This window comes from Nicotiana tabacum, chromosome 17, assembly GCF_000715075.1.
Source record: "Nicotiana tabacum cultivar K326 chromosome 17, ASM71507v2, whole genome shotgun sequence".
NCBI lineage: Eukaryota > Viridiplantae > Streptophyta > Magnoliopsida > Solanales > Solanaceae > Nicotiana > Nicotiana tabacum.
The window spans coordinates 52,855,008-52,872,996 of NC_134096.1; the positions used below are offsets into that span (position 1 = coordinate 52,855,008).

The 17,989-nt window shown below is 37.4% G+C and overlaps 1 protein-coding gene across 1 annotated transcript; it reads right to left on the bottom strand.

Moving 5' to 3' along the window:
- Window positions 1–9,737: 9,737 nt before the first annotated feature.
- LOC142171850 (uncharacterized) lies at window positions 9,738–10,109 on the bottom strand. The gene has a single exon (XM_075235554.1). It carries the CDS (start codon window positions 10,107–10,109, stop codon window positions 9,738–9,740), a length of 372 nt encoding a protein of 123 aa, XP_075091655.1.
- Between the last annotated feature and the right edge of the window lie 7,880 nt (window positions 10,110–17,989).

A 17,989-nucleotide genomic window follows, 5' to 3' on the forward strand; every position in this document is an offset into this window, starting at 1 on the left:
AGTTGCGTGAGAGGTGAGTTGCTTTGTTATTAGTCCAAGTACCCGTGCGAAAGATCTAGAACTTATCCCGAATGTGTTTTAAGACGAAATCCTAAGTTTTTCTTGGATTGAGAAGTGATTGTAGGCTTTCCTTGGCCCGTTTGAGTTTTCTATTGCCTATCAATGATGTTATCCCTAGTCAACCTCTTCGAGCCTTTAGCCTTTCTCATTTGAAAACCATTTTACAAGCCTTTACACGTTCTATTGTGACCCTCTCTTGGCACCCGAGCTTTCCTTAACACTCATGTGAAACAAATGGCTAAAAACGTAAGTTTGGAGAGAGACAAGGAAATTAAAAAAAGGTATCAAGGCACAAAAAGAGAAAAAGAAATGGTGAGAAGAAAAGGCAAAGAAAAGAAAAGAACAAAAAGAAAAATGCAATAAAATGAATAAGTAGAAGAGTTGAAGGGATTCAAAGAAAAGCAATTATTCCAAACATGGAGATATATGAATGTAATGATCAAGAAAGAGTGATGTTAAGTTTCTCTAGTCCCTCAAGGAAAAGAAAGTGACTAAAGGAATTGGCAAAGTGTGAGCCGAGAAATGAATGATGGAGTGCTTAAGGAAGGTGTAACCATTTACCCATATTGTATCAAACCCTAACCCAAAAGCCTTCATTACATCCTAAAAGAATTCCTACTTGATTTTGACCAGAGTGAGCTTACATTAGTGGAGATCTACATGAGGGGCAAGCACATGACACTTGAAGCCGTACTTGTGACATTCTCTTGAGAGAGATGAGTGAACCTTTCATAAATCTTTGGATTGAGTGTTAAATTTCTTAAGTGAACCAGGCAACCGTAATTAGAGGAGTAAGAGTTTAGAATCCACAATGACCCACATGATAGATAAAGAGTCCTTGATGAGTAAAGTCAACTTTTTATGCTCAAATGTCACTTTAGAGCTATATGTGCATAAATGTTTATCTTATCGCCTTGTTGATAATACATAGGTAGTGTGGGTAATTGTTGGTCTCAACTGATGTGTAGATGGCTAACTTTCGACTCGCTGAAACGACCCTTAACTTGTGGAGGTGGGAACTAATTTATATGCTTGAGGACAAGCAAAGACTTAAGTTTGGGGGAGTTGATAAGTGGGGATTTTGACTGCTTATTAACGCCTTTTTACTTTTGTTTTAGTCTAAAAGCATTTAATTATGCTCCCGGAACTAATGAAATTGTACAAAATTGCAGGAATGCTGGAAGCTGGGCTCACGAGATAAAATTCGACTCAAAGAGGAGTAGTCCAAGAACAAGGCAACAAAGGGCATAGAGGCACACAATGTGTGGTCCGAGGAAGAAATTGCAGACCACATAATTTCACCTGCGGCCTTAAACAAAGAAGGAAAACTCAGCAGACATTTGTGCAAATTGCGGTCCACACATGAATTGTGTGGCCGCAAGAGATGGGATAAAGGTCAAGATAAGAGAGATTGCAAAAATACCAAGTCTAGAGCTTCAGAGAATTGCGGACCGCACAATATTTGTGCGGCCACAAAAAATTGTCTTGCGGCCACAATCCTGCTATTGCAGACCGCAAAAGAGTGACTTGCGGCCGAAGTTCTAAATCTGCGGACCACAAAAATGTTTCCTCGCGAATGCAGTTCAGAATTGTGCGGCCGCAGAATCCCAGCTCCTGCCAGATGAAGAAGTTTGCGGACCGCACATGGAATTGTGCGGCAGCAAAACCTCCCGAGGGGCATTTTTGTCTGAGATTTTCAGACTTGTATAAATAGAAGAGTTTCACGAAATTAGGTCAAGTTTGAACATCAACAATCACTGTAGCTATTTTTCTTTTCCATTTTTGGAAGTTTACTTTTCTTTGGTGTATTTTACAATAGATTTAGTCATTTTAATCTTTAATTATGAGTTTAATTAGTCTTTCTTCTTCATTTTCTTCAATCTCAAGTACGAGTAGCTAGAGTTTTACTAGGGTTGTGACCCAACACTAGTGTGTAAACCTTATGTGTATTTAATTTAGTGCTTGTGTATGATTAAGTGTTTATTATTTAGCTTAGTTCATGCTTTATTTTGAGGAATTAATTGTTGCAAATATTAGTTCATGCCTATTTGACTTAGTCTTTTCTTGAGAAAGAGAGACCTAGTCTAGGATAACTTGGCTAATAAGGAATTGGGTCAATTGAGAGATTGATTTACCCAATTAAAGGGTTCAACCTAGAGATAATAACTCGACTTGAGCTTTTATCAGCTGTTTTGTGTGATACCCATTTGGTCTTGAGAAAGCTAAATTGGGCAAAACCACTCTCTATCCGAGAGGTATTGGGTGGGTAATTTAGAGTTGATAGCTATAATACACCCCAGTCAACAAACCACGCATTAAAATTTTTATCCCATTAGGCAAACACCTAGGTAATGGTCACAGTCCTAGGCTTTTTATAAATTTGGAAAAACCTCAAAAAATATTTATCTCTAATTTTCTTTCTTTATTTGGCAATTAGTAGTGTATAAATTAGAAATAGAAAACCAATCTTGTTGTGGGAGTGAAATCTCGATAATTCAATCATGCGCATTAAGATATATGCCCCTAACTCCAATCTTAGCTCCCTGTGGATTCGACCCCGACTCTTAGTTGGGTTTATTATTGCAAACGACCGTTTCATATCTCTATTGAGGTGTGCAATTGGACGCGATCAGTCAACATCTAGTTGACCAGAGTTTAGCCGCCTTGAAATGAACCAACAACAACAAATGTTGATAGCTTTTGTCAAGAACAACTAATTGAGGTCGGTTTTAGTCCAATAAAGGCTGAAATAAAAGAAGAAATTTTAAAAGGGGAAAAAGTTTAGGGTTAATGAGTTCTCAGATCTACTAAACGTGGTGTTTGGGGCATTTTTAGGAGAAAATAGTTAGGGATTAGGAAGGAGGAGGTGAAAGAGGTTATAGGGTGATGATTTTGGTGGATTTGAGGACCGTCCATTGCCACCTTGAAATGAACCAACAACAACAAATGTTGATAGCTTTTGTCAAGAACAACTAGTTGAGGTCGGTTTTAGTCCAATAAAGGCTGAAATAAAAGAAGAAATTTAAAAAGGGGAAAAAGTTTAGGGTTAATGAGTTCTCAGATCTACTAAACGTGGTGTTTGGGGCATTTTTAGGAGAAAATAGTTAGGGATTAGGAAGGAGTAGGTGAAAGAGGTTATAGGGTGATGATTTTGGTGGATTTGAGGACCGTCCATTGTCGTGAGGCGATTTCCGGCGGCGACAGAGGGTGTTTTGTTGCGGCATGGAATTAGGGTAAGAGAAGAGAGAATATGAGAGGATTTTGAGGGTGTGAGGGGTGTTTCAAACAGATATAAGGGAATGGGAGATTAGTTCGAGGCCGTTGAATGGGATGAGGTGAAGGGTGGGGATTGATTGGCAACAAAACGATGTCGTTTGAGTTAGTAAACAAGCTGGACCTGGTAATAGTGGACTGGGGCGGGTATTTTGTGGAATTTGGACCGTTGAAGCTGAGTCAATTTGGAATAAGAAGCAAACAGACCATATTTCCTTTTTATTTGATCTTTCAAAATTAACCAAATTACTTCCAATTGAATCTATTTTGCAAAAATAACCTAATTAGCATTTTAACTAATTGATTAAACTTAATGTATATTTTTGTAATTTTTGTGTATTTTATTAATGCAATCATCATGCGATTAAATGCAACTAAAATCCAAAAATAAAATGAATGAAATGACCAAATATTTTAGTGATTTCAGGATTTAACAATATTATGCAAAACACAAAAATTCAATTAAATAAGTAACAAAAATTCGTAAGTAACTAAAAAACTATTTGGGTATTTAGGAGTAGTTTCATACGCTGGGTGTCACAACCCCAAATTCCCTCTGTAGGAAGTCGTGACGGTACTTAGTCTCTAAAACTAGGTAAGTCTGTCAATATGCAAAATAATTGAAATAACAACTTAAAATCTCAAAACTTCAGCAACTGCATAAATACAATCTGTAACTCAATATTTATAACTCCCAAAATCTGGTGAAGTATAAGTCACAAGTTCTAGCAACAGTACTGGACAATCCTATACATCGCTGTCTAAAATAGTGTAATGAAATAAGCAAAAACCAGATAGAAAGGGGACTCCGAGGCCTGCGGACGCGGGCAGGTTTACCTTGAAGTCTCCAAAGCAACCTCAGCTCACTAATGCCGGGACTGATAGGAAGTACTTGGATCTGCACAAAATGATGTGCAGAAGCTTAGTATAAGTACACCAAAACAGTACCCATTAAGTGCCAAGCCTAACCTCGGTAGAGTAGTGACGAGGTCTGGTCAAGGCCCTACTGGAGATAATAAGAAACGAGACGAAAGATATAATGATATACTGATAATGACAATTGAAATGAAACAATAAGGAAATTTACCAAAAATTAACAACACAGAATCAAGGCAGTAGTACAACACGGAAGGAAACAAGGATTTACACGTTAAGGAAACAAAACAACCAAAACAAATATAGCAAATAGAAAGAGATCAACAGGGCCACTACTGAGGTACCGCCTCATAGTACCAATCATAAAAGTAACTCACAGCCTTTCCTTATATCACCACGGGAGCCTTTACATTTAGTTTTGAATTTTTTTTTCCTGAAATAACATCCCGCGTTTTAGCACCACCTTATCCCACCACATGGCTTATAGTAGTTTCCCTACTAACCACGTGTATCAAGCACACCATATATCACCGCATACATTTTAATACCCAGATCTCATACCACCGCATGCGTCACAAGGTATCACAATTCGCATTTCAAGTGCCCAATATAACAACTTGCTAGAAAATCCAAACAATAACAAAATTTCACAATAAGGAGCCCACAACTCAACCACAATGTACACAAAGTCTCAACAATAACAACCTGAAAGTAACTCAATAAATGATATTCCACAACTTACACTTTACCTCAATATAGACAATAAATTGCGTCGAGAAAATAAAATCAAGACCGAAAAATATCGCAATAATCGTAGTATTTGATTTCAAATAATTTTAGTGTACAATCTCTATGAATTCTTTGATTCTTCTTTCCAATAGTAAATAAATTCAAGGGCCTTTGAGCTTGATCTTGAATATGTAGTTGTTGCCACGAACGGTGATCTTGAATTCAACTAGCACAAACTTTGATTTGAACTCGTACTCCTTGAATCTTGATTTGTTCTTCGTTCTTGAGCTTGAGCTTGATTGCTTGAACTTGAACTTGATTTGTTCTTCGTTCTTGAGCTTAATTTGTTCTTCGTTCTTGAACTTGAACTTGATTTGTTCTTCGTTCTTGAGCTTGAACATGGTTTGTTCTTCGTTCTTAAGCTTGAACTTGGTTTGTTCTTCGTTCTTGAGCTTGAACTTGATTGCTTGAAGCTTGAAACTTGTGGAGGAATTTGCAGCGTTTGATCCACGAGCTCTTTCTTGCTTCTTGTTATAACTTTTAGTGTCTTTTCTGGGTTATGAAGACCCCTATTTATAGTTGTGGGAGGGAAGAGTTATGATAAGAACAAATTCTTTCCGACAAATCAAATTAAAGTATGACAAGGCCGCATTTGATTGGCCAGAACATGTCACTTGCACAAGTGGCGCAATTTTATCGGCCTTTTAATGTGACTTGGCATGCTTTGTCATTGTACACGTGGCATGATTTCATTAGCCTTTTGATTTGGCTTTGCATGCCTTTGTCACTTTGACACTTGGTACCAAACTAGGCCTATAGGAAGAAGACATGTTGGGCTTAACGAAGTTGGCTCATCATTTGTAGCCCAATTAAATGGGTTAGCCCAACACATTTGGACTTATTTATTAAATCCATATTTATTGGATTTGAATAATTAATCCAATTATATTAACCCAATAAATTAATTTGGACTAATATATCTTGAATTTAAAATGTAGTACAAATTAATTTATGAATTTAATTCATACAAAATTTATATGCCTACAAATGCCCCTACTTCAAGAATTGTTGGGGGTGTTAAAACCTTTTTATAGACTAGACCTGAAGTATTAACATAGCATTGAATTCGCAGTTCTGAGTCAAGTAGAAACTGTGCCCACAATTTATTCCTTGAGATTATGAATATCATTTCATATTCGTTTAAGAATAATGCCAAATTGCATAGGCATATAATTTTGGCACTTGAACCATCATTGCCAAAGATTTCATTTTTCCTTTATTAGCAAGAGAATACAACAGTAGTGTTTAGGCTTGAATAAGTTAAATTCACATGTTGTATCCTTAGTGCATTCACGTGACATCTACTTTGACAATTTACTTTACTTTAGACTCCAAGATAGTTACATCTTTGCCAGCGAAACACCTACTTCGAATCAATTTACTGTCGCCGCCTCCATCGGCCAAATCCTTGTAGGAAACAATTTTTAGTAACGCACCACATCGAAAGTAACTTCCCAAAGCCCTATTTCAAAGATCTATATAAACTATAGGCTGTTAATTCTTTTAGAATCAATTACAGTGTTTGCAAGCTGCATCGAGCTCCTCCTTGGTTTATAGATTGGGGTTTACATGTGGTAATTTCTCCTCCTCTTTTTTTGCATTACTTCTTTTGTCGTTTCTTTTTTTTTTTTTTTTTAGGTCAAACGAGAAGGATACGTTCTTGTTTGGCAAGATGATCCATGCATGAAGAAGGCAATCATAGGGTGTGAGGGGATATGTACTCATCCCCGCCCAAATATTAGAGAGACCACTCTCAAGGTGGCCCAAATATCAGAGAGATTACTCTCAAGGTGGCCAGACTATCGGAGAGATTACTCTCAAGGTGGCCCGACTATCGGAGAGATTACTCTCAAGGTGATCCAACTATCGGAGAGATTACTCTCAAGGTGGCCCGACTATCGGAGAGATTACTCTTAAGGTGATCCAACTATTGGAGAGATTACTCTCAAGGTGACTCGACTATATGAGAGATTACTCTCAAGGTGACCTGACTATCAGAGAGATTACTCTCAAGGTGACCCGACTATCAGAGAGATTATTCTCAAGATGGCCCAACTATCAGAGAGATTACTCTCAATGTGGCCCGACTACTAGAGAGATTACTCTCAAGGTGACCCGAATATCGGAGAGATTACTCTCAAGGTGGCCCAACTATCGGAGAGACTACTCTCAAGGTAAACCAAATATCAGAGAGATTACTATCAGGGTATGAAGGGATGGATAATCATCCCCGCCCAAAAACCGGAGGCCATTTCAGAATGCAAAGGTTCATACGGCATATCGAAGTACAAGTCCATGGCAACAAATAGATGGAGAAATCCTCAACATCATATGGAGGACAAATCCATGGCAGCATATAGAAGGGTAAATCCATAAAGAGGCCAACTTAAGGTGCAAATGGACTTAAATGCCCACCTTAAGATTGGAAAGTTATAGTTCCTTATAAGGACAAACCCGTATAGAGGCTAACTTAATATGTAAAGGTACTAACATGTCCACCTTAAGATAGGAAAAGTATAGTTCATTTTAAGGATAAACCCGTGAAGAAGCCAACTTACGGTGCAAAGGAACTAACATCTCTACCTTAAGATTGGAAAATTAGAAAGCTTCAACTTGAAGACTTGGTGGACTTGATGACATCAACTTGAACACTTGGCGGACTTTGCAGACTTCAACTTGAATACCGAAAAACTTGAAGATTTTATGGACTTGAAGATTTGGCGGACTTTTGACGCTTCAACCTGAAGACATCGAGGGCTTAAATATTTTAACTTGAAAACCGGCAAGTTTGAGAACCTCAACTTGAAGACTGAGAGACTTGAAGACTTGGAGGCTTAAATATTTCGACTTGAAGACCAAAGAACTTGAAGACCGACAAACTTAAAGATTTGGCGAATATGAAGACATAGTAAACCCTCGAACTTCAGCGCAAATACTTGGTAGCCTCCGAAAAGACTATAATCGTCCCATTGAAGACACTGGTTTACCATGGAGGCTTGCCCCCTCTAAGTCATATGAGATCCAAAATTCAATAGGAGAATGATATTTCAGCCCGATTTTCAAGTGCTAGTTGAATGAATTACTTCCATCATACTTCATTGGGACAACGATTGGGGAAATATGTATCTTTTGAACTTATGCGACTAAACTTAGAATGAAACTATAAGCTGCCTACGTACCTCGGTAAAGAGGATCAAGTCATACCATAGTTCAGAATGGGTGATTTGTTTATGTCCTAGATTTTGCCTAGGCCACCTCTTTCGAGGTTTTTAACCTAGCAGACTTTGTTTTATGTCCTAACTTTTGCCTAGGCCGCCTCTTTCGAGGTTTTTAACCTAGCGGACTTTTTGTTTGGTGGGCCGTACACAATTTAGACTCATGCGGGCCAAGAGAGTATGAAAATGTAGTTTAGTCTCGTGCGTCATGGAGCGTTGCAACTTCAAGGATAATACTTCTTCAAAAACTTGCCATTGATAGAGTCGATTCTCATGCCATCTACATCAACCAGCTTGTAATCCCCACTTGAGTAAGCTTCTTGTGCGACATATAGCCCATCCCATTTTGAAGTGAACTTCCCTATAGGTTTATGGGAAGTAATAATGGGTCTTCGTGCGAACTCTTTTATTGAAGGCGCGAGACAATTGAGCTTGATAACATTCAAGACTCTGTTGATCTTCCAACCTCTTATTAACAAGAGCCTCCAATTCTGCTAATCGAAGTCAAGCATTTTCTTCATCAGTGATCCCTTCTTGAATAGCTAATCGTAGTGAAGGTATTTGACGCTCGAGTGGCAAGACGACTTCGACTCCATAAATGAGTCACTTGTGTTGGCGTGCGGTGAGTTGTCCTATATGACCATAGAGCCTCTTTCATACGGTCATGCCAATCCTAATTGGATTTGGAGACGACTTTCTTTAACAAGTTGCATAGAGTCTTGTTGAATGCCTCGGCTAGACCATTGACGACAGCATTGTACATAGAAGAGTTACATTGCTTGAAGCCAAAGAGTTCACAAATCTTGTTCATCAACCTATTGTCGAACGGCTTGCCATTATCTATTATGATGTAACGATTAATGCCAAAGCGATAGATAATGTTTACTAGAATGAAACTTGCAACATTTTCCTTCTTTACTTCCTTAAGAGCAACAACTGCCCATTTTGAGAAGTAGTCAATTGCAGCCAAGATGTATAGATGCCCACCAGAGGACTTTGGCTATGGTCCAACAACATTCAATCCCCAAGCGTCGATGCAACACTTCAGGAGGTTGATGAATAAAATTCACATAGAATTGACAAGCCTTGCATCTTCGAGCGTAGTCCAAGTAATCTTTTACCATAGTTGGACAATAATATCCCATCCCTTTTATATGAAAGTGGAGCTTTGGTCAAGACTGGTGTGACCCATATACCCCAGAATGTGCTTCTTGCAAAGCTTGGACTGATTCATCTTCCCCCTAAGCATCACAAAAGTACTCCCTCGAATGACCTTATGTATAGAGTATCTTTGTAGTAAAGGAAGTGAGGTGCACGGCGACGGATTTCAGTCCTTCTCCTTGGATTTTCTGGAAGTATCCCATAGCTTAAGTAGTTGATGATGGGCTGTCTCCATTCTTCCTTCTCAATTTCAGAAATAACGACAAGATGCCCGAGTTCATTTTCTTCACTTTTACCCTCATTTGGCGGAGGTACTACCCATTTTTGGTAGATAGTAACTTGTGCTTGATCTAGCAAGGTTAACTATGAAGGTAGGGCTATTAAAGCATCAGCCTTCTTGTTTTCTTTCCTAGGCACATGTTGAATTGTCACGTCATCGAGCCACCCCATTAATGTTTTAGCGTAATCATGATATGGGAGTAGTTCAGGTTTTTTGACCTCATAACTACCTAAAATCTGGTTGATGACTAACTGAGAGTCACCAAATACTTGTAACTGTAACCGCTTTATTTCGACAACTACTTCAAGCCCAAGTATTAATGCTTGATACTCAACAATGTTGTTAGAGTAGAGTTGTGTCAACGTAAAAGAGTAGGGCAGAACTTCGCCTTGAGAGGTGAGAAATACTATGCCAGCACCAGCTCTTGCGCGATGTGCAGCACCATCAAAGTACATCTTCCATGGAGGTTGAACTTCAATGACCATTGCGTCCTCATCAAGTAGTTGGTCAGTTAGCTCCCAATCATCAGGTATAGGGTGATATGCCAAGAAATCTGCTAACGCTCGTCCTTTTATAGCATTTTTGAGGGATGTACACAATTTCAAATTATTGAAACTGGAGAAACCACCTTGCTAGTTGATCACTAAGGACAGATTTTGACATCACAAACTTGATGGGATTTGCTCTAGAAATAAGATTAACGACATGAGCTTGAACGTAGTGCTTCAACTTTTGGATTGAGAAGACTAATGCCAAACATAACTTTTCGATTGGCAAATAATTCAGCTCGTTTGGTGTCATCATCCTGTTCAAGTAGTAAAGGGAGTTTTCTTTCCCTTTACTATTTTCTTGGGCCAACAATGCTCCAACCGACCTTTTTTGTGCCTAAATATATTGTATCAACGACTTTCCAAGTATAGGGGATGCCAAAACTAGAGGCTTCATCAAGTATGTTTTGATGCTTTCAAAGGCATTGCTACAAGCTTGGTCTTACTGGGCGTGCCAGAATTTATAGACAATAAATTACGTTGAGAAAATAAAATCAAGATCGAAAAATATCGCAACAATCTTAGTATTTGATTTTAAATAATTTGAGTGTACAATCTCTATGAATCCTCTGATTCTTCTTTCTAATAGTAAATAAATTCAAGGGCCCTTGAGCTTGATCTTGAATATGTAGTTGTTGCCATGAACGATTATCTTGAATTCAACTAGCACGAACTTCGATTTGAACTTGTACTCCTTGAATCTTGATTTGTTCTTCGTTCTTGAGCTTGAGATTGATTGCTTGAACTTGAACTTGATTTGTTCTTTGTTATTGAGCTTGAACTTGATTTGTTCTTCGTTCTTGAGGTTGAGCTTGGTTTGTTCTTCATTCTTAAGCTTGAACTTGGTTTGTTCTTCATTCTTGAGCTTGAACTTGATTGTTGAACTTGAACTTGATTGCTTGAAGCTTGAAACTTGTGGAGGAATTTGCAGCGTTTGATCCACGAGCTCTTTCTTGCTTCTTGTTATAACTTATGGTGTCTTTTCTGGGTTATGAAGACCCCTATTTATAGTTGTGGGAGGGAAGAGTTATGATAAGGACGAACTCTTTACGACCAATCAAATTGAAGTGTGATAAGGCCGCATTTGATTGGTCAGAACATGTCACTTGCACAAGTGGCATGCTTTTATTGGCCTTTTAGTGTGACTTGGCATGCCTTGTCATTTTGACACGTGGCATGATCCTATTGGCTCTTCCGTTTGACTTGGCATGCCACGTCATTTCACGTGTGGCACCAAACTGGGCCTCTAAGAAGATGACATATCGGGCTTAATAAAATGGGCTCATCATTCGTAGCCCAATTAAAAGAGTTAGCCCAACACATTTGGACTTATTTATTAAATCCATATTTATTGGATTTGAATAATTAATCCAATTATATTAACTCAATAAATTTATTTGGATTAATATATCTTGAATTTAAAATGTAGTCCAAATTAATTTATGAATTTAATTCATACAAATTTTACATGCCTACAGGAACCAAGACCTTTGCAACTCAATACCAAATTTAGCAACAAGATATTTCAAGAATAACAATTTCAAGTGAAGAATTCTACAATCAAATAATGAATGCGGAATAAAGGAACCAAGTACTTTAACTAAACATGTAGGACTAGGGTTGTTCATTTGGATCGAATATCTGAAATCCGAACCGATCCGCTCAATTTTGGATTTCGAATTTCATATGTTTGGATCGGATTTCGGATTATGTTTATTAAAATTTCAGATATTCGGATAGGATTTGGATTGGTATAATTTTAACCCGATCCGATCTGAAATCCGAAATTTTTAGGGTATGTATAAATACTAGACTTTAATTTTGGATAGTTAGTACTTCATTTATATCTTCCTCTAAGTTATTACCTTTACAATTGTTGGATTTATCTATATTGGCACCATAGTACCCTCATAATTGCAGAAACATGAATTTTTCTTGCTGTATTGCCTCTTTTACAAAGAAAATATACGTATGAGTTTGCAACTCTGAGGCATAACAACTCAAATCTCCAAAGAAATATTTTCTTAGAGATGCAATGCTGATAAAACGGATGAAAAAAAAGAGATATTTGTATTAGCACATAACACAAAAGAAGAAAATAAGGCAGATGCATTAGCCGATTAGATTAGAAATAGCCTTAATAATACATATAATCCGATCCGAAATCCGAAATATTGATCCGATCCAAACTTTAAAATCCAATCCGATCTGATTCAATATTAATTCAGATCAGATTCGGATTGCATTTTGTAGAACCCAAAATCCAAATCCAAAATGTGTTAAATTCGATCCGATCCATGCACAACCCTATGTAGGACAATATACAAATAAGAGATAAAACAAGTAGACATGTGAAATTAGACTAAATATGATGACTACAATATGTTAAAGTAACTCAATTAAAGCATGAAAGGAAACTACATACCTAAAAACCAGAAATTTTAACATTTAGCCTGTGTACACACTTGTCACCTTGCGTACACGGCTTTCACATATCACAATTATCACAACAATACCAAATCCTAAGGAATATTTTCCCCACACAAGGTTAGACAAGTCACTTACCTCAAACCACGCTAAATCAATTGATGTGTGGCTATAATTCCATATTTTAGTACATTAATTACCTTTTGTTTTATGTGCTTTAATGTTAAACTACACTTTATTTGCACGTAATAAAGTCTATTTTATGTGTAGGTGAATAGGAGATGAAATTAGAGAAAAAAGGAAGATTTAAAGAATAAAGTGTGCTCGAAAACTGTAGAAAGAAGAAAGAATGCATTAAGCAGTAAATTAATAAAGAAGCTCGCGAGGCAACCCTTTGATTTTGCGTGGAAGCTGGGGACGCGAGCCTCTGAGCTCGCGTAGGAGCAGGCATCGCGAAGGGTGACGCGAGCTCGAGTGGAAGCTGGTGCTGCACAGTGTTAGGCGAGGTTTATCTCGCGTGGAGCCTCGCGAGGCATGGTTTGAGGCGTTCTTACTCTAGTTTTTGAAGGCTTATTTCATCTCCTGGTTTGACTAGGACTTGACCTATGTCATTTAGGTATTTTCCTACACATATAAATAGACATAAAACACCACTTTTGAAGCAGTTTTTGGAGACCGGAAGCAAGAATAGCACGTGGAACACCAGTTGGGAGATAGAATCATCGATTTCTACATTATTTCATCTTTACTTTGTAATTTAGTTATGCAAAATATTTGGGATATTGTTACTATGAGTATGAGTAGCTAAAGTCCTAATCTAGGGTTTTGATGGAACCTATTGGAGGATGAGTTTCCTGTTACGTTAATATAGATTTGCCGTAGTATTTTTTCTATTTGTTCAACTACGTTATTATAGTAGGTTGGTTGAAGAGCTCTCAATCGACTGTGCCTATTTAGTGTGTATTACTCGGAAGATAGTGCATATTTAGGTAGTTGTTGAAAAATATCACTTCTAAAGTATACGAGGGATCAATACGGAGGGTTTAAAGGTGGGATTAAGAATAACGAAACCTTGGTGCGATCCGAGTGAGTCGTAACTTAGTGCTAGCTAGCGTAATTCGGAAGAATATGTCTTGTAAATTGTGGTAGTTACTCGGGAGAGAATGACGACACTCAGAGAGCTTATGATCGATAGAGTAAAATTAAGCAAATTTATAGGAAATGTAGCGAAAAGGATTCCGACAGTAGGGGAAATCAGAACCTTAGATCATTCCAATTCTTGTATACAACCTGTCTGTAGTTAGTTATTAAGTACTGTATTTTCATTACGTGTTATTTAGTTAATAAACATCCAACTTGTTATTTTAATATTTTTGAATATTAATTGCGTGAATTTGTGCGAGTCTAGTAGCTATGCTTAATAGGTTATTTCCCTGTGGGATTCGACTCCAGACTTGTTAACCAGAATATATTTGCAACGACCGCTTAGTCTTTTTTATAAGGCATAGTTGGGCGCGATCATCAATCAACTAGAAGGACTTTCCCTCGATTTTTCAACTTCAAACGACTTGAATTTAGCCAAAATAATTTCATACTATAAATTTAACTATAGGAAACTAATTCAAAGAATGAAATTACGATGTTTGCAAAGAATTGAAAAATCGACCCCAAAAAGTCACCCCAGGCCCGCGTCTCGAAACTTGACCAAAATTACAAAAATCGAACACTCATTCGATATCGAGTCCAACCATACAAGAATTATTCAAATTCAACTTCATTTCGCCTTTCAAAGCTAAAACATTTAGCCTAAGAAGTTCTATCACGTTTTCCCAATATTTCCAACTCCAATCCCTAATTACATGACAAAAACAATGATATATTCAAGTAATTTAACCAAAATCGAATTAGGAATCCTTACCCCAATGATCTCTCTGAAAATCCCTCAAAATTTCGCCTCAAACCGAGCTCTCTAAGTCCCAAAATGTGAAATATGAAATAAACCCTCAATTTCAAGCTTAAGTTTTGCTGCCCAATTATTTACACATCGCAATCGCGGAATTTCCTCCGCGATCGCGAAGATTTTTTTTTTCATCAGCTCAAAAACCTTATACGCGAACGGGGAATACTAGTCGCGAACGTGGTGAGAAACGTTTCCAAAGTTACTCGATTGCGTGAACCAAATCACGACCGCATAGAGCAATGCATTCACCTCCCAGACCTCCCCTTCCTTCATCGCGAACGCGACACTACTTACGCGTTCGCGATTCACTGACCTTCCAAGCTTCGCACACATAAGCCATATCACGATCGCATAGCACTAATCCATACCTGCCAAATCTCATAGCTTCACAATCGCGGCCCCTCTTTCGTGATTGCATAAGAGGAAACCAGAACTGAGAGGCACTAGAACTTCAGCCATTCTTAAATGATCTGAAACGCGCCGAACATGGCCCGAATTACACCCGAGGCCCCCAGGACCTCAACCAAACATACCAATAAGTCATAAAAATCATACAGACACACTCGAAACATCAAATCACATCAAACAACACAAATTCTATGAATCGCAGCCCAAATTTAAGCCTATGAACTATGAACTTCCAAATTTCGAAACCAACCCGATTCATACCAAAATAACTCCGATTTACTCCAAATTTTTCACACAAGTCATAAATGACATTATGGACTTATTCCAACTTCCAGAATCGGGATCTGAACCCGATATTAATAAAGTCAACTCCCGGTTAAACTTTTCAAAATCTTCCATTTTCCAACTTTCGCCAATTCATGCCGAAACGACCTACAGAACTTCAAATCAACACCCAGACATGCTCTTAAGAATACAATCACCATACAGAGTTGTCGGAACCATCAAAACTCTATCCTGGGGTCGTCTTCATACAAGTCAAATTACGGTCAACTCCTACGACTTAACCTTCCAACTTAGGGACTATGTGTCCCATTTCACTCCAAAACTCACCCGAAACCAAAACCAACCACCCCTGCAAGTTACATAACAACAATATAGCATAGAGGAAGCATAATTTAGGGGATCTGGGTTAAAATACTCAAAATGATAGGCCATATCATTACACTGGGCAAAATTTACGTGCTCACACACTACGAAAGAGTCTCATAAAGAAATCAATGATTTAACCAATCCTGAGATTTATGAGGAAATCACTGAGCCTGAGACTCAAGAAAATAATGAACTATCAATAAATCTAATCGTTATTGAGATGAATTTGAATCGACTGGATATAGTGGTGGATTATGTCTTTGCAAATAATGTTGCATCTAGCATTATGCTAGATAGTGAGGATCTTGAACCTCAGTCTGGTGGAGAATGTAGACAAATATGTGATTGACCAAAATGGAAATAAGTAATCCAATCAGAGTTGAATTCACTTGCGAAATGTGAAGTTTTTGGGCATGTAGTTCAAACACCTAATAATATTAAGACTGTTAGGTATAAATGGGTCTTTGTACGTAAGATGAATGAGAAAAATGAGGTACAAAGATATAAGACACGCCTTGTTGCATAAGGATTTTCACAAGGTCCTGGTGTCGATTATGAAGAGACATATTCACCTGTTATAGATGCAATAACGTATTATTATCTCATTAGTTTTGTTGTTCATGAAAAGATTGACATGTATTTAATGGGATTATTTGATGACAATAATTGTAGTCCCGATCTTATTGGTTATGCCGATGCTGGGTATTTATTTGACCCACACAAGGCTCGTCCCCAAACATGCTATGTGTTTACATGTGGAGGCATTGTCATATCTTGGCAATCGACTGAGCAATCAATTGTGGCTACTTCATGTAATCAAGTTGAGATAATTGCTATTCATGAAGCAAGTCGAGAATGTGTGCGGTTGAGGTCTATAACACATCTTATTCGAGAAAAATATGGTTTGAAGTGTGACAATCTACCCATGATTTTGTATGAAGACAATGCAGCATGCATAGCCGAATTGAAGAGAGGATTCATAAAAAGAGATAGGACAAAGCACATTTCACCAAAGTAATTTTTCACACATGATCTTCAAAAGAATGGTGATAATAATGTGCAATAGATTCGTTCAAGTGATAATATGGCTGATTTGTTCACCAAATTTCTACCGACGTCAACCTTCAAGAAGCTAGTGTATAAGATTGAGATGTGAAGGCTCAAAGATGTGAATTGATTCTCTCATAGAGGGGGGGGAGTTAATATGGGTTGTACTCTTTTTCCTTATGAGATTTTGTCCCACTAGGTTTTCCCTCCAAGGTTTTTAACGAGACAACTAAAATGTATATTTCTAAACATGTGTACTTTTTTTCCTTCACTAGAATTTTTCCACTAGGTTTTATTTTAGTTAAGGATTTAACGAAGTACATTATTTGTTGAATAAATATTCAAGGGGGAGTATTATAAATAGAATTGTATTCTATGTGAATGTCTATATTTTAGAGAGTTTATTACTATGTGACTAAGTCACTTTTCCCCTATAAGTAGAAATATTTTATCCCATTGTGATTCATCTCAAATCAATAGAATTCTCTCTTTCTTTGCAATATTCGTCTTTTGTTTATTGTTTTATTTCACATTCACTTTTGTATAGAAAAATGACAATAAACAGTATAAAACCTACCCTGATTCAGTCAAATCATAACTTTAAAAAACTATTCATTGTATTTTACTGAAAGATTTGGCTTGTTCCTTAATTTCATTTGTAAGTTGTTCTGGTGCTTTTATTTTTCTTTTGAGTTGGAATTTTTCAAAAAAAATAATAATTCCAAAACATACATTATTTTTCTTTATGGGTTGAATTTGATGAAATTATTTAGAGGTTATCTAATTGATATTTTACATTGTAATTTAGCTTAATTTATGTCACGATCCAAAACCTAACCCGTCGTAATGGCGCCTTTCGTGATACTAGGCAAGCCGACATCTCCAAAACACTTTCAACATTTAACTGAAATGAATTAATATATTTAAAATAACCGGCGTCTTTCATAAAAATGGGGTAAAACCCAAAGCATAATTGCGGAAATATAGCTCAACATCGGGGTGTCATTGAATCATGAGCATCTAGATATCCAGTCTAAAACAAATAGTGTCTGAGTATCAATACTGAAAATAAAAGAAACATAGAAGGAGAGACAAGGTCTGCAGACGTCGGCAACTACCTCGTAGTCTCTGGTACTCGATCGCGCACGGACTCAACGACTTCCGTAATCAAACACACTTGGATCTGCACATGAAGTGCAGGGTGTAGCATGAGTACAACCAACTCAGCAAGTACCAGAAATAAATAAAGAACTGAGAAGGTAGTGACGAGCTATACAAATACAGTTCATTTTCA

Excerpts from the sequence above, each read along its gene's own strand:
- LOC142171850 (XM_075235554.1), bottom strand. The coding sequence starts at position 10,109 with ATGTACTTTGATGGTGCTGCACATCGCGCAAGAGCTGGTGCTGGCATA.